This window comes from Notothenia coriiceps, unplaced genomic scaffold, assembly GCF_000735185.1.
Source record: "Notothenia coriiceps isolate Sejong01 unplaced genomic scaffold, NC01 NC01_scaffold00035262, whole genome shotgun sequence".
Lineage (NCBI taxonomy): Eukaryota > Metazoa > Chordata > Actinopteri > Perciformes > Nototheniidae > Notothenia > Notothenia coriiceps.
The window spans coordinates 82864-101088 of NW_011367963.1; the positions used below are offsets into that span (position 1 = coordinate 82864).

Sequence of the window (18225 nt, forward strand, 5' to 3'; positions counted from 1 at the left end):
ATGTACCCTTTTAAGAGGCTTACAATAGTTTTTAAAAGTATCATGTAGTAGTTATTTAGTGTTTATTTGGATGTCATAGCTCAGGGATGTTACGTAGAATGGTTCCTCGCCATAACAAACCAGTTGCACGCGGTTTGAGCAGGCGGGTCCTCACGCAGTGACGTCTCCTCAGCGGGCTGGACTCCTGCAGGACTCAGAGGATGGGGATTATACAGCTGTGTGCTGGAGGAGGTTCTGCAAAGTGCTGCTGGTCCGGCTGACAGCTCCATGATCTCTCGGTGGAGGTTCGGCTGAAGAGCTGTGTGCAGCATGGGCACCGGGGACTACATCTGCGTGACTCTGCGGGGGGGTGCACCCTGGGGCTTCACCCTGAGGGAGGGAGAGGGGGACACCTACAGACCCTTCCTAATCTCCCAGGTATCTATCCATTTACCCATCTTTCAGGATTTTAACAGACTTTTGGTATTGATAAGTAATTTCTTCTCCCTGTAAATGCTTTGGTATTTGTGTGGGAAATATCCTAAACATTGTAGAGTATAGTATTTAGTTTGGATACAAGTATCATATGGTTTTGATGTTGAGTAGTTCACAGATAAATGTTACTTTTCGTAACTTTTTATTCGGAGCAGTGTGTGTGTCGCTGCATTCTTGTGAGCGTTGGCTGTGTTTTGGTGAGAGATTCCTCTGGACCCTTATATGGTCAAGGCCAAGAGAGAGTGTGAAGCTGAGGGCAGAATGATCTGTTATCACTCACACAGACTTTGCAAGAAAGAAAAACATTATTCAGCCAAACCTGAAGAGTGAGGAGTGTGTGCATAATGCAGAAATGAAAACAAACAAAGCAAAAGTCAGATAAAACTCAGCTGATGTCACTTTAAAAGAGAATTAAAATAAGGTCAGAAAGGAGGTTAGGCAAATTATAGATTATTTTATAACTACGCTGCTTTGAATAAATGATATTGTGGTAGCATAATAAACCTATAAGTAGCTGTAAAGTATCTCATTTTCTTATTATGCATTATATAAATGCATATAAATTGAAATGTTTTTATAATGGCATTATTCTATTTAAACAGAACTTGCGAGTACATTTTTCATTCTATTCACATATTTTGTAACTGTTCACAACCTAATAATAGGCTGTAATTCAGTTCTAACTGTAAGCTGTAAGGCAGTCCTTTTGACACACACTGTTGAGTCTTATTTGCTTTTTGAACTGAATTCATATGTCTACTTCCTCTTAGTCAATTAGTCAACTAATTGGTGGCTTAGCTCTATGATTTGTTTAGTTGTTGAATAATTAATCAATGCTTTTTTTCATGTTGAATGACTTATTTCTACAAAACGTATTGGTACATCTCTGCAAAACACAATATGTATAGTTCTTTGTGGAGAAACTCAATTGAAAAGATCTGTTCATTATACATTTCTGTTTTAGTCGACATAATTCATTTTTGGATAGCCCTCAATCATTTAATATTCTGTAGTCTGCTTATCTTCTGGCCTACATATCTTCCATGATAATATATTAATTATTTTTGCAGAATATATTGCATTTGTGTAAATGTATAGACGATAAAAACTCCCAATACATTAGGTTACATTCAAAAGTTTTAATGTGCTCTCCTTATATAAAAATGTTTAATGCAGAAATAAAGACAGATGATGCTTTGATATATCAGGCTATGATGTAAATGTGCATTAACATAGGTATAGGTGCCTTTATCTCTATATATGGTATACCATGCATGTCCAGGAGTGCTCACGCTGTACAGATCGCTCGTCAACCTGTTCTGTGTTCTGGACGTGTAAATGTTTTTCTTATGCTGCATTCCTGCGACATCAAAGCTCCTTGAGCAGAGAGCCCGCTGAAAGCTTCCATAGATCCTTCTCAGGACACACTCTAACTGACATTTACTGACATTTTTGTATGAATATAGATAGTATTTCAACATTTGTTGGCATGAAATAGTCCTTTCTAACTGAGTAAGTGGACACACATCCCCTGACGCTTCAAAGTAGCTAAAACACATTACAGAACATGTAATTGATTCTGGCATTAAGTGAGTAGATTATTTCACAATAAAAACAGATGATAAATGTTAGTTGTATGTGATGTTAGTCTCTATTTCCAAAAGTTGTATTGAACTTTATTAACAAAATGACAAAAAGACAGAACCACAACATTGAATATCTTTCTATCACAGCAATGAGTCCTTTGAGTTTCAAAGCAAGCTTTCAAGACACTTTTCTATCTACATATTCTCTAAACATATTATAACAAATTAGATGCACAAGTGATGATTATTTGGCAAAACAACAGTAAAAGTCTGTTCCCATATCGGTGAATTCCCCCCAACTTCTATTGTTTCAGTGTTATTTTTTTCTTAAAACTTGACTATTTTCTATTTTTGGACATAATACTGATGTTTTAAGAGTGTCTTGAATACACTGCATATGTGATGACCTTTTAAAGTAAAGTAGCTATATGATGCATCAGTGTTTGGAATCAGGGGTTTAATCCACGTCATCTCGAAGGCATAACTCTGAACATATCTCCAAACTCTTCCTGTTAGGAATCAAGAAAGTCTGTTAGTTTAAAGTCAAAAAAGCAAACATACCAACATCCTGACAGATTTTCTTTAGCTGCAGGCTCTCCTGTGTTTTCTAAAGCTTCAGTTGAGTGTAACTGTGTTGTTTTCTGAGAGAAAGTGAATGTTCAGACTGTGCAGTGTAAGGGCACAGGGTATCCACTCCTTAAAGCTTCTCTCCATATAAGGGAGCCACTATTTTTCTTCTTCTTTGGAGTCCTGGCCTCAGTACTAAGTGGATGAGGTCACTTTATTTTTTAAAGCTGCAGAAACTACACAATGCAAGACCAATGACCAATGCCCCTTCAGAAAAACATGGAAATATTTACAGCTGATGTACAGTGTAACGCTTGTTTTAGTTGTCTCAGCAAAAGTGAAAGTTTTGGATGTAATCTGTTTTAATAAGAAACAGATATCTCTTAAATCCTACCAACAGGATACATTTTGGCCTCCAATTACTGAGGTATGCCTTCTTGGGATGTGGAATGTCAACATGCATCAAATCAGTTAAGGCCAGTGAATAAAGAAAAAGTAATGCAAGTCTGAGACTTCTCAGAAGGTATACTAGGGCAGAGACTAACCTTATTCTCATTATTAATTAACTTCAACATTACTTTATTTTCTCAAAGTGATGTGTCTAAATTTCTTGTTTTGTCAGTCAAAAACATATAGATATTTACTCTATTATGATATGAAACAGAGAAAAAGGCAAATCTCCATGATTGAGAGGCTGTATATTGTTATTTGCGCATTTCACTTAACATCTAATAAAAATACAAATTTACAATTTGTTTTTTATTTAACAATTCTTTTAGTGCATATTTAACTTAAACTTAAATTAAATATTTAATCTGTAATCAATTTGATCTGGTTATGTTGTTTTATATTCTAAAACAAGCCAACTAAATTCTATCCAGCAAAAATACACGATTAAAAAAGAGTAATTGGGGAAGAAAGTATTCTGATTTTAAAAACAGCATTTAAAGACATTTGCATGAAAAATGACTTTTAATCATTTATCTATAACAAAAATAGAAGATTATATATAAAGGACGCAATACACTTTTCGCAGCTCTAGTTAAAACTGATTCAAATTACTCAATTACTTACTATTATTGTTCCTAGTATCTTGTAATAAAAGTGGTCTCCCTCTGCCCGGGTTATCTCACCCTTCACACACAGAGAAGAGAGGGCTCCTCTTGCTGCAGATTTGTCCTTATAGAACATCAGAGGAACCTTATTAAGCCGCCAAGCAAACAGCAAAATGCCATAGCTTCCCTCGTTCAGAGGCGAGTAAACAAAGTGCTTCACTGCAGTTTTTGGCATTGTGTTTTTCAGCAAAACATCCACATCCTGGTCCCGAAGAAAGCATTGACCTCAGATGATGACTGTGCTAGTTTCTCCTCTTTCTATTTGCCTTCATGTAAACAAATTAAGACCAACAGCTTTATATTGAGATGATATATTTGTGAGTTCAGTGTTCCTGGCTCAGAGCGCTCTGTCTATGCCAGCTGGAATTCAGCCTTGTTTTCAGCTTTGTGACAAAGTATTTTTCTGCCAACCCAATGGACCATTTTTGTAGTTTATTTATCTTAACATTTGTTGCACTGTTTATTCAGGAGTGAATAGAATACAATGAGTTTACCTGTATGAACATTTAGTTTGATGCCCTATTCATGTTGTCAAAGTAAACATAATTTATATTTATATTTATTTAGGCTTCTCAATGGCCTTCCTCAAATCTGAATTAAGAAAGGTTTTGGCAAAGGTGTGTTTGCTCAAGTTAAAATTAAATAAAGAGACCTGAAACATTTGAATAAACTCTCTAAAACAATTTAATTCAGAAAAATGCTGTGCTATGTGTTTGCAAAGAGTTTATAACGGTTTGCAGGGGTAGGCTAAAGCTGATAAAAATCACTTATGACGTTTTTTTTGTTCATTGTCCATAAGAAATAAAAAACTAAAACAACTAAAGTAAACTCTCTGGCCTTTCAAAATGTTTCCCTCCACACACACAAAAAAAAGCATGAATCTTTACTAACACTGGCCTGGCTGTCTGGTAATAAAAGAAAACTTGAACTCAATGAGTAAATAAAACATTAAATGTAACCGTCCTCCCAAATGCTACCTGTAAGGCAGCTTGAAAATATTTTCCTCAAATGTAAAAACGTAATTGCTTAAAGCTGTGAGGTCAGGAACTGCCGGCAGCTATGTGCACACATCATGCACGCCTGTATTTCCTGTGATTTTCTGTTGTGTTGAAGCCTATTAAACAGATAATTTGAAAATTGGCAGCCCAGGATAAGGTTGTAATTACGGCCCCACATGATGTCAGAGGTAAATCCTGCTAATCAGGGACTTGTTGGAAATCACTTTATTTGAAAAAGTAGTCTTTCCTCTCCTGACACCTTCAGTAGTTTGCTATCCTTTCCTGCTTCTCATTACCAGCAGCACATGACAAACTCCTGTGCATGTTTCTGTGTTGCGAGGAGACAACAACACATGTTTCCCCTCCTTTTTTGGAGGTTGCTTCCAGAAAACCGTCCTCCCTGTAATGAGGTGTCCCAATGGACCAGCTCACAGGCCGCCTTATAGGGCCTGCATGCACTCTGTTAACTCTTAAAAACTCAGATGGAGTCACAGATTTACCAGCTCAATAAAGTCACTCGTAAAATATTTTTGTATGTATAGCGAGGTAGGCTCGTTTCATTGCCTCAGACTCATGGTTTAAGGTAGTGTAGATGGTGGCAAACTGCAAAAAAAGTTGGTTGGTTTTGCATATGCCCTTTTTATACAAGTATTGAAAGAAAAAAACACAGACAGATAGAGAATGGTTTCAATGAGATTGGTTTTAATGTGGTTCTAAATCTGATTCCTTTGAAATTGGTGCAACTTGGTAAATAGTGTCGTGTTTTCGGTGCCAACTGCAGTCTTTCTAAGCTTATTCACTTAGAAAAGGGAATCTCTTCCTCCAGCAGCAAGACATATTTGTGTTTGTTTGCATTGCCATCTTGTGGCAGGAACTCCAAATTAATACATTTGTAAGGAGAGGATTGTGCAAAAAGACTGGGTTTTACTTAACATTTTAATTTAGTAAAATAGTAGATTATTTTTCCTGAACCGACCAAATTATTCTGACAAAAACAATTGTTCACCTGCACAAAATGAATAGAAGGGAAGAGAGGTTTGTTGAATCCAAAATAAATACATTATAGATGTCATGCAGATGGTGCTAAAACACCATCTAGTGTTGAAACATTTTTATGCAGTAATCAATCTCAAGAAATCAGGAAACTTCTCTTGTGTAGAATTGACGGGGTATTTCTCCTTATTAAATGCTCCTATCAACAGAGCATTTTATAGGCCGCAGGAACCAATTACAAGGGAACCATCAGTCATTACTTCAACTGTATGAAGAGCTGCCCTTTAAACAGGATTGTGCAGAGCTGGCCTTTAGAAATATTATGCAGCAGCTTGATGAAAAGACAATGTAAAATTACATTTATTTATCATTTGGCAGCCTCAAAATTGGTAACGTTGATTGTACATTGTGCATTTAGCAAATTGTTGCAATTACTTAACTATACAATGCCTCCCTAGGGACATTTTTGGCTTTTTATTTGTAATGATTTTGATCGTGTTGGCTTATTTATGCATAGGACATAAATGTTGAAATAAAATAAAGGCCTTACTGAAGAAATTTGAAGTTGTTAGAATTACATCTGTAGGTGGAGTTTGTTAAAATGCTTCACTGAGAAGTAGAATACTTTGCTCACATGAAATTACAATTTGTTTATAACCTAGAAAACAGTCTTACCAGATAGAAATATATTTGTGACAGGAATCTGGTCCAGAATTCTCTGTATTTTGAAATCAGTAGCCACTGGCAATATTTTATTTATGATCAACATAGGCTGAGGTTACTGTTACTTTATAATAGACTTGACCTGTGTCCTGACGATGAACACTGACTCAGTATGTGATATGCTTGTTTTTCTATCTATTTGTCTTCTTACTTAAATGTTTTCCTCCCCAGGTGGAAGCCGAAGGTCGTGCCTCCCTGGCTGGAGTGTGTGAAGGTGACGAGGTGGTGTCACTGAACGGAGAGCCGTGTGCTGATCTCACTCTGTTACGAGCCTGTGCATTCATCGACACATCCATCGACTGTCTGCAGCTGCTGCTCAAAAGGTAGGGCCACAAATCACCTGTTAGATTAACGATAGAGAGTTCAGTAACATGACAGAATATGTGTATCAGGACCACTGAGCCATGCGGACTGCAGCAATGCAAACATAATTGTTGCACCTCCATATTAGCATTTAGATAGCATGTTGTTTTATGACCTGTGGCCTTTAGCATGGCTCAATGACTATATGCAAGTGCAATCATGTCTGTGTGTGAATTTGTGAATTAATGTGTGTCAGTTAGGGTGACCTTCCGCTGGTGATACAGATTTGTGTGTCTGATTGACGTGCAGCTGCTCAGCTATTACTCAGACAAAGTGTTTATCAGGGGGACGTGTCCTCAAAAGGGGCAGATGTGCCTGCATTTAAACTGCAGAGGGACATTAAAGTCTCAGTTAAAGTTTCATTTATTATTGAATGTAGCAGTAGTAGTAGTAGTAGTAGTATTAGTAGTAGTAGTATTAGTAGTAGGAGTAGTAGTAGACTACTTATCTCTGTAGACTTGTAGACGGATGACCTCAGTTTATCAAAATGTATTATAATATGTCTTTCCCATTTGGAGAAGATTAGCACTCACTGACGTCTAATCAACGTACATTTAATAATTGATGTCGGGGATAATGAGTTTCTGTTGTGCTATTCCTTACTGACCTTGAAAGTGGAAATTAGGCAGAGCGATGGTGAAGCGTGATTATTTTCCTCTTCAGTGAGCGGAGCCTTTCATTTAGCTCGCTGCATGAACATTAAATCTACTTGATTACTTTGACAACTTTATCAATGGGAGACAAACTTTACTTCATCAACAATCAAATGGCTCCATTACTCAGGGGCCTCATTATGCATTGCTTATTCAAATGATATTGTAAATATGAGGACATCACACCTGTCTTTTAATGGGCAAATCTAAATGGAAATAATGAATGGGATGGTTCTTAGGAAGAAAATATATCGTATTAATCTGAAAAGTTAAAAAGTCTACAGTTCTGTTTAATTAAGTTGAAGTGACATCTCTTATTGATATTAAAAGTGAAAGACTACAGGCATAAACTTTTTTTTTGTACATGCTCTGGTCAATTTGGAGATTTCTAGCTAGTGAAAAGTTAGACATTTTACCCTGGTCAACTGTAGCATCTCCCCTTATGACGAACTTGGAAAAGGAAAAGTTTCACCACTCTCTTTCTGTTCTCCCCTGTCCTCTGAAAGATACTGCATCGTCCCATCAGAAGAATATGAATCAAAAGAGACACACGCTGCAGAGAGGGACTCCTCTGGTGAGGCTGTAGAGAGCACCACCCTCCACATCTTCCCCCCACAACACAGGTCCCAAAGCCCGAGGGAGATCTACATATCCGAGGCCCAGGACGAGACCTGCTATGGGGACACAGAGTTTCCCAAGAGTCCCCAACTGCTTTGTACCCAGCTCCATGCTCCCTCGTCTGATGATCAGAAAGGTCCTATTCTCAAGGAAAATGAAGAACGGCAATGCTTCTCCCCTGGGAACATGGTGGAGCTCCAGGTGTCCCTGTTCGAGTCAACTTTGGAGGACGTGGGCTGCACCTCTCTGGGGAGTGCTATGGGGATAGAGGGGGAACCCTCCAACAGACAGGTTGTCCAGGAGATCCACACCACCAGCATAACGTCGCACTATGTCCCACGGCCTGCCAGGGAGCCGCTCGGACAGTACGGGGTGGTGCTCAGCTCCCCGTCCATGCTGGGGCAGGTGGAGGTCATTGTGCAGCAGCCAGGCGCATCAGGAACAAGGAGGAGCATCTCCAGGGTGGGAGGCCCTAGGGTCAGTGGGTCCCAAAGTGAAAGAGAGGAAGGAGGAGGGCCCTGTGAGGGAGTTCCTGGGTGTTTCACTGTCTCATTTCCCTCAGAAGAGGCGACAGCAGCAGAAGAGCAGGACTCAGAGACTGAGGGGGATCCAGACAAACCCAACAAGCATCGGGCAAAACATGCCAGTAAGTACCAGGAAGTATTACCCTTTTTTCACTGTGTGTGAGTGCTAAACTATTCGTGAAGGAGGGGCCTGCAGGCTAATAGGTCAACACTAAATTGCATTTGTGCACAACATGTGTGCATTCCAAGTGGGAGTGTGTGCTGCTTAAAATAGTGCGTGTCTCTTAATGCAGTTGGAGGTTGGCATTCATTCCTTCACAGAAGCAGATACTTCCGTGTTTTAAACCTGAACTACAACTGAATCACGGCGATAGTACAGAGACACAGTGCAGATAGGATGGTGACAGTCAACAAAAGCTAGATATAAAGAATCAATGGAATTGATTACATGTAAGAGGCTGCTTTACTTTATAAAAGATCTATCCATTTGAAGAGGCCGGTTGATGAATGTGGATACTGAGGCGCTGGTTAGAAGACATAAATATAACCGGAGCACGCTGATGATGCCTGCAGAAGGGGCTCTTTGACAGACACCAGCATGTGCTCCACTGGCCCGTTACCTGATCCCCTCAAACTGGCTGCTTTAACTGAGCTAAAAAAGTGAGTCAGTTGCTCACTCCCGCTGTCTCCTCCACCTTCAGGTTTGTCTTGCAGGAATATGAAAAAGGAAACCTTCTTATTATTTTATTTTAGCTTTGCGTTGTTGGTTAGAATGGCTTTGTTTTGTGAGTGTGGCAGCTTTGAGAAGAGCAGAAGGTTTTAAGTTGGCAGCATGTGAACTCACAGATAAGGAAGTCAAGACGCTCTGCTCCTCTTGAATGTATTGCATGCAGGCTATCTTTAATTTTTCTCAGTTCCTATTCCTGGATATTTTATGGGAAAGAGCAACTGATTTAATGTAGTTCATTGTCTGTGAATGAATAAGGGTATTAGACATGGTTCAGAGGATTTAATGATGGCTATATGGGTTAATGTTTTATATTAAACTGACTGTACAAATTAGGACAGTATACAGCTATAGGTAGAAATGTAAAGGAAAGAGTTAATGGCTTAGATTAGTTGTGTTATATTATTTTATAACACGGTTCATTTACAGCACTTATAATCAATTGTTAGTCTGTTAATATATCTGCTTCTGCTTAAAATATGAACATTTGGTAAAACGTATTTTTACAGAAGAGTGATGTAATCAATCTAATATTACACACTGAAACGAATTGCTTTGTGACCTGCTTAACTTTGGTTCGAAACTTAATTTTGTCATCTGTCACCATGTTGTTTATGCAAGCTCTATTTTTACTCTTCAGATGAGTGATAACAGTAATGGAGTTTATATAATGACCTAATATGTTCTTTTCGGACAGACATTCAGGAGCAGCAATTTATAAAAAAAAAGGTTAGGATTCAAAGCATTTTTATTGATTTCCCTAACCCTTGAACTTTCTTCTCTACACAGGGCTCAGGCGCAGCGAGAGTCTTTCTGAAAAGCAGGTGAAGGAAGCCAAGTCCAAATGTAAACGTATTGCTCTCCTTTTGTCGGCTGCTCCGCCTAACCCCAACAACAAGGGGGTGTTGATGTTCAAGAAACATCGGCAGAGGGCCAAGAAATACACACTGGTGAGCTACGGCACAGGAGAAGACGAACCCGAGTACAGCGACGAAGAGGACGAGGATACACAGGAAACCCACACTGTTGAATTTACCCTTGTGGCTCCAAACGGTTCTGAAATAGACAAGCACTTCGTCACTAATGCCAAAAGTGGCAAAAGTGTGCTAACTATCAACTGGGACAAGGGTCTTCTGGAGATTGAAAGGAACCTGAAAAACGGAGCAGAGATGGAATGTTTGCCTGACACACAGGGCAAGGGGGCTACAATGTTTGCTCAACGGCGTTTAAGGATGGACGAGATTTCTGCTGAACATGATGAGCTCAGGCGCCAGGGGATAGCCGTGGAAGCAGTACCGTTGATTGAAAAGAAGATGGAGGAGCACACTTACATGCAGTCCACAACAGAGGGCCATGCTTATATGGATGTAAATATACACCAACAAAGCCAACAACAACAAGAGTACCAGCAATATCAGGAGCAGCAGTACTATGAGCAACAACAGAACTACCAACAACAACAACTACAGCTACAACAACAACAACAACAACAACAACAACAACTACAGCTAAAACAACAACAACTATACCAGCAGCAGCAGCAGCAGCAGCAGCAGCAGCAGCAGCAGCAGCAGTATGAACAGCAGCAGCAGTATGAACAACAGCACAATCAACAGCAGCAAATGTATCAGCAGCAGCGAGAATATCAACAGCAACAGCAAATGCAGCACTATTCTACAAACATCAATGGCACAGTGCAACATCAACACAGTGAAATCCAGAGTTCTTTCAGTAATCCATCTGCAAAGCCTTTCGCTGCAGAAAACATGGCGGCTGCTCCTTATTCTCCCGCAATGAGTGGGACCAATCAAGATTCTGTGAGCCAAGGAGAGCAGATAGCCTCCCGGGATGAGCGCATTGCTACCCCTGCGAGTCGGACTGGGGTGTTGTCCGACGCAAGGAGAAGAAATGCTGGTAAGCCTATGTTCTCGTTTAAGGAAGCACCTAAAGTATCGCCTAACCCAGCACTGCTAAACCTCCTCAACAGAAAGGATAGGAAGTTGGGTTTTGAGTCAGGAGGCGAGGAAGACTACCTTAGCCTTGGGGCTGAGGCTTGTAATTTCCTGCAATCTCAACAAATTAAAAATAAGGTTCCTCCACCTGTAGCTCCAAAGCCTGTGATCGACCCCAACTCTCCTCCTTGGACACCGCAGATAGAAATGATCAACCAGGACATGCCTCAACAAGCTGAAAATAGTGTTTTCACACCTGCTCTAGCCCCCACCATAGAGACAACCCCTGCTCCAGAACTAGAGCCAACCCCTGCACCTGCCCCTGAGCCCTCCCCCCCTCCTGCCCCTCAGGAGGCTCCTGCCAGCAATCCCACTGTGGAACAGCCCACATGGGCTCTACAAGAACCTGAAACTCAACAGCCTCTGCAAGTGACGGCTCAGGAGGAAAATGGTCATACGAATTGTCCCCCGCAGCATGAGCTTGCTCCTTGCTGGGCTCCAGCACAAACAGAGGCACAACAACAGCCACCTACCAATTCTTGGCCTCCAGCTCAAGTGCAGCCCGAGGTACCACCTCAAAGTCAGTCGCCACCCCAGCTACCTTGGGTGACACGTCTACCTGCACAGACCCAAGTACAGCCTCAACCTCCTACAAATAATTGGAACCCTCAAATTCAGCCAGCATGGACCCAACCTCAAGAGCAACCACCGTCTCATCCTCAGGCCCAGCCCCCCTGGACACACTCTCACGAGCAGCCAAATATGCCGCAGCCACAACCACCTTGGGGTCAACCCCATGAACCAATGCAGCAGCAGCAACCCCAGGCTCCATGGGCACAACCATCACATACAGACTCTCAGTCTCAACCACCATGGATGCAACAACCGCAGCAGAAACCCCAAGCACAACCTCCTTGGGCTCAACCGATTCAAACTGAATCTCAGCCACAGCAGCCATGGGTTCAGCAACCACAGCATCAGGCACCACAACCAGCATGGCCACAGGCGCAAGCACCATGTCAGCCTCAACCACCTTGGGTCTCAGCTCCACCTCAACAGCAGCCTCAAATTAATGCATGGCCTCCGTCACAAACTCAAGCCCAAGTTCAGCCACCTTGGATCCAAGCAGCCCCATCACAACTTCCTGCGCAGCCTCAAGCCATCGTGAATCCATGGATGCCAGTACCAGCCCAGGCTCAGTCCCAACCATCATGGGCCCAGAACCCTACAGAACCCGCTCAGCCACCCATTAATTCTTGGGCCCAAGAGCAAAATCAGACCCAACCTCAACCCCAAAATCAACCACCTTGGGCTCAACCAGGTCCACCACAGCCAGCGTCACAGCCAGACTGGCAACAGTCCTCTTCTCTACCACAGCCACCGATTAATACATGGCCTCAACCTCAGACACCTGTGAATGCCTGGGCACCACAGCCACAGCAAACACCTGTGAGTGCTTCCACAACAATGGTAAACACTCAGCCTTCACCAAAACCTTGGCAACCACCACACAATCTCCCACAAGCAAGGAGCCCTCCAACTCCACCACAGCGAATGCACTCTTTCAACATCAGTCAACATTCTTCATCTCCCATCAACCCAATGGCGACTGTCTTAAACCCAGCAACCCAGGGTTCATCTTGTGATATGCCAGCCGTCAGAGGGAAAGGAGCTGATATGTTCGCTAAGAGGCAGTCTCGTATGGAGAAATATGTTGTGGACTCTGAGACTGTGGAAGCAAACAAGGCAACCCGGGCACCATCACCAGTTGCATCCTTACCAAATGAATGGAAATACACATCTAGCGTACGTGCTCCTCCTTCACGATCATACAACCCTATTCTGTCCCCTTGGAATCCCCCATCAAAGCAGCCCCCTTCCACTAGTCCTACAATCAAAGCCAAGAAAAAAGACCAAGGGAAACCAAAGCCTGCCCCTAAACCCCTCAATGTAATAGATGTTATGAAGCATCAACCCTATCAACTCGATTCCTCACTCTTTACTTTCGGCCCAGCAGTAGAGGCTGCCAAGGCAGCTCAAGCTAAGCTAGAGTGTTCACCTCCTAACCCACCTGTCGAAAACCAACCAATTAGATATGATCAGATGGCCCCCGTCCAGCAAACTGGACCATATAATACCCTTTACCCCCAGCAAGGCTATGGGATGCCAATGCAGCCCATGATGCATGATGGCCACTACCAGCAACACCCAGCTAATATTTATCCCCCCTCCAACCCTTATCAACAACCCCCTGCTGGTCCATACCAGCAACCTTATAACCAACAGTATCAGCAACCTGGCCCCCCTGCTTATCATCCCCAAGCTCCTCAGTCTCCAAACCAACCGTACCAACATCCCCCGCAGCCCCCGCAGGCCCCTTACCAACCAGCTAACAGCCCGCCTTACATGGCAGCGCCCTCAGTACCTTACCAACAGCAGCCTCCCAGTAGCTTTGTTGTTTCTAGCTTTACTGTAGCTGCCAGGCCTGAATCTGCATTAGGTGGCCCTGCAGCTGCTCCTAAACCTAAGTTCATGGCAAAAAAGAGCTCAGCTCAGGTGTGGAAGCCTTCAGCAGATAAAGAGTGATTCTGGTACAATCACCACATGCTTGAGTCAAAGGGTTGGTGCTCTTGTAATCCACTGCAAGGTGGACTATTTTGAGCACATGAACTTGCGTTTGCGATCTTTATATCCACCTCTTGTCATAGTACAGAGCTTGGTGGTTTTCACAATTTTAAAAGCTAATGCAAATCACAACATAACAACAAATAAGTAAGAGTGGGATGCAAGTATATCTTACCGGACACAAAGGAGCCAAAATGACCTTGACATGTTTATAAAGCAGGTACATTTTTACGTGTTAATAGAGAAATTACTTTAAAACGTACTTTTATGACAAATGATCTAAAGTGGTGGTAATATATGAATGTAGGGGAGCAAGATGCTCAGTAAGAATTGAAAGAAAGGAGTAATGGAAAAAATGTATCAGAAGGGAATGATAGCGGACGGTGACAACAGGAATTCGATTTTTGAAAAGAAGAAAATTGCTAATTGTGTCAAATCTTATTAAGGACACAATGAATCTGTGAAGTGTAATGATACCAAGCAGAAGGATATGATGTCAGAGTTCACAGTTTTAAGTAAAGTCAGCAGAGAGAATACAGCAATACATAAAGTAACTAGCCTAAACTTCAAATGGTAGATGTTACATTTTAGTGGCTTTTACGTCGCGTCTACTAAAGTGGGTGAGTTTTATTTTAAGCTTCTCCCCAGCTGTTGCATCATGTTAGGTACTATATTTAAACTGCCTCATGGGAGGAGTGCTGAGGTCCAGAGATAGTAAGCTTACATTTCAAATTAAGCCAGTGAAAGCTACTATACCTACGTCCTGGATAACAGAAATATAGTATTACCAAATGTAGTTACACTCTTCCATACATATTCTCTGGCTTTTGTATAATATAGATAGATGATCCACAAATGAAGAATTATTAAAAAAGACAACCAGCCCATTGATGTTCACAAGTATTTTGCTGCTTTTGTTTTTTAAGTTATTTTCTTTTTCCTTTTCCTTTGTGTGTTTCTCTTTTTTGTGCACTTTCTGTATGATTCACTGCAGTGCCATTAAAATGTATTTCATCCTTGGTTGGCTTTCCTTTCTTTTGTCCTTTGAGCATGCTTTTTGGTTTTCAACTATTTCTAGTCTCTTTCCTTTCCATGTTGCTGAATTTCACCACTTACTCCTGATGCACTATACATACCTATAATTAGTTATTAAAAAAAAGGAATAAATAGTTATTGTCAGACAAAGAATTTGGCTGCATTTAATCCGTTGCTTCTCAAGTACCATCACATTAGACTAACACTTATATTATCTTTTTGCAAAAGCAGTCAAATTAGTTTTCAACAATAAAAAACAGTTTGTAGGGCTTGTTAACGTCTTCCAGAATCACCTCATTATCCAAATCACCGACTTTAAAAGCTTACCAAGGTGAATGCTTGAAAAGCACATTCCTGCAGAATGACTAACTGATGATGCATTCATGAAGAATATTATTAGACTGCTGGCTTCAATGGGTGCAGGCGACCTCATTGGACAATTCTGGAGGTCAAGTGAGTGGCCCCTTCTGAAATATATATCCATGCTGTCATGCATTTTCAGAGAGAGCAGTTCTTTTCTAAGGTTAGAATTGCCATATATATCTAAATGTTTGTCTCAGACATAAATATAATCATGAAAGAAAAAATAAGACCACAACTGGTTTGGGGACCATGGTTCCCCAAAGAAAACCATAATATAAATTAGAATTAAGAGATTATTTACCACCTGTCTCAAAACAAAAGCGTCTGCATCCACATATTACTCTTAAGATGCTCAGCTCCATTTCTGAGATATAGTTTATGTGAAAATCTGCAGAGTGGCAGCATGGTGATGAACAATGTCAGGCAAATATACAGTATCACTGTTTCATCATTTTCCTTTAGTAGAATGAAAATATATCCGTAGATCATCCACTAATCTACTCCATCGCTTCCTGTGTCTGCTCTAATCCAGGATAAAACCGCCACAGGCTCTTTAGGCCTCAAGTACAGCAGGAGTCAGCAGAGCATTTATTCCCTCTGCACTCATTCAGCTACATTCTTTTTATGACTGCACTCTCCCCTATTCTCTTCTTTCATTTCCCCTGGCTGTCTACTGATCTTACACATCTTTCACCAGATGATGGCAGCACTGCCTTTTCGGATAGTCTAATAACCACTGTGTGTTTAGTCAGAAACAATAAAGGAGCTTTGTTACCCCACACGACCCTTAGCTTTCTGCTCTAATGGAAATGTTAGTATTGAGCATTTATATGTTTCACAATCTCATCGACTAACTATCAAAGTACTGTTGCACGGCACAGCAGTTCTAATGAAAACAAGCTGATTGTGGTGTATTCTGGGAAGCATGCACTCTCACAGTGGGTTGTTCTGAGAACAACTGTTTGGACAAGTACTGAAGCACTGTTGTGGAGGCTTACTGTAGAATAGACAATTCAAGTTCAAAAAACAAGTTTACTAGGTCTTTAGCATTTAACATTCTATTGTCAATTCTTAACATTGCTCTAATATTTACACAAAACAACAAAGCAGAGAACAAAATTAGACATTTATTTTTGCTGTTGAGTATGAAAGCCTCTGACAGAAATGTGTTGAGGGCTACTTATTTTCCAACGTTTTGCAAGCCAAACATAAATGAACCCTTATTAAAACAAACATGTCTGCTTCGTTCTTTGCAGGCTTTTGGCAGGAGCTACTCTCTCTCCCCTCTAGCCAGAGTGCCATCCATGGGCCAGCAGTCAGTGTCTGCTGCCTCCCAAAAGCCTCAAGCTCGGGCCTCCACCGCCCCCCCGACAAGCCAGACATCCTGGCTAGAGAAGGGGCGCAGACCCATCATGCCCTGGGAGGCCGCCTCCCGGCACCCCCTGGGCCTGGTGGATGAAGCATTTTGTCTCCAGAACCTCCATCAGAGCCTGGCCACAAACATACGCCTGGCAGCCCAACGCAAGAAGCTGCCCGAGCCGCCGGCAGAGTGGAAGGCCTGCTCGTCATACCAGGCCCCGCAGAGGACCGGCAGCCAGACCTGGAGCCAGAGCCAGAGCCGAACTCAGAGCCGGGGCCCGCTACCGTGGTTTGGGTCCCTCACAAGGAGCTCTGCCCCGGTTCCTGCAGAGCCTGCTGGGTACAGGTCTCTCCCTAGACAGTGGCAGCCTCAGAGGGCAGTCACTCAGGAACCCCTGGGGTCCTCGGGGTCCTCCTTCATGTTCAACAGAGGCACTGAAAAAAAAACGTACAAGTCTGTGTACACCGGCAACATCTGGAGCTGGAAGCGGTAGGATCCTTTGATGGGCAAAATCCAAACTTTCACTAAATGCATTTACTTTATTAATTAATCTTAACAGTTTCAGAGTGAGCTCTTAAATAATTAAGTGGACGTTTGGATAGATGTTTCTGTTAAATATCTAGTATGAAATACATTTTGCATGCCATAATGAAATGTGAAAAGTGAGGGTTAGGAAGATAATTAGGATCTGGCATAAGGGAAAACGCTTTCGGTTGATTTATTCTCAAAGGTTTAGTATCAATATTTTGACTTTTATTCTCAAAATGGAAACATTTTTAAATGCTTCCACCCATTTTTTGCCCTTTTCCTGCAAAGGAGATGATTATGCTAACAGTATATTGAGACTTAAAAATAATTTATGTTGTAGCAATTGTGTAGTTTGGTAAATACTCTGAAGTGGGTTAATCAGATGAGGTAACAGCATGTTGTTTAGATTGGATAGAATGAGTTTGAATGGACATGTTTATTTCAAAATAAGTGGGAAGATGTTATGGATTGTTAAGTAAGAGTTTATCTGGAGATAATTATTGAATGTTTAGTTTTTCTTTCAGAAGATATGTAAGGATGAAAGATAGTAAAACAGTGACCCCCACCTACCAGAAAGCTGAAGTGAAGATTATCCCTTAAATAGTTTGTTCTGAGATTTTGGATTTTCTGCTCATTTCCTATGTAGATGTTAGTATTTAGTGTGCAGTGATTGGGCACCTGCTGATTTTTGGTGATTTTGAATCTATAAAATTGGAGAATGAGTTGCTGTTTCCAGGTCGGCTAAACATTTCACTGTCAGAATCCAATTAGTTTGCTTAAAACTTGGGGAAAGGTTAGTGCTATAACTCAGCATGTTGTGTGAGCTCTAAAATACATTCACTTATTTACCAGGTGAATTTTAATTAAACCATGGAAGATGAAAAGCTGAATTTTTTAACTTTCCCTAGGATTGTTTGGTAACTCGTTCTATGAGGGATGGGTTACTTATCTTGGGTTTACTGGCACTGGGTGAATTGCTTAGGATCTGTAATGAGTTGCTTTATTTTAAGCTACTTTCCAA

At 41.3% G+C, this 18225-nt stretch overlaps 1 protein-coding gene across 2 annotated transcripts; it reads left to right on the forward strand.

Moving 5' to 3' along the window:
* The first annotated feature begins 220 nt into the window (after positions 1–220).
* Positions 221–17747, forward strand: synpo2a (synaptopodin 2a). Of its 2 annotated transcripts, XM_010791167.1 has the most exons (5): positions 221–417; positions 6628–6779; positions 7979–8736; positions 10131–13099; positions 16573–17747. In XM_010791167.1, exons 1-5 carry the CDS (start codon positions 310–312, stop codon positions 17167–17169), a joined length of 4584 nt encoding a protein of 1527 aa, XP_010789469.1. In that variant the 5' UTR covers positions 221–309; the 3' UTR covers positions 17170–17747. The 2 variants fall into 2 exon arrangements, with proteins under 2 accessions (XP_010789469.1, XP_010789467.1); XM_010791165.1 differs by lacking the exon at positions 16573–17747 and having other exon boundaries at positions 227–417; positions 10131–14937.
* Positions 17748–18225: the final 478 nt, after the last annotated feature.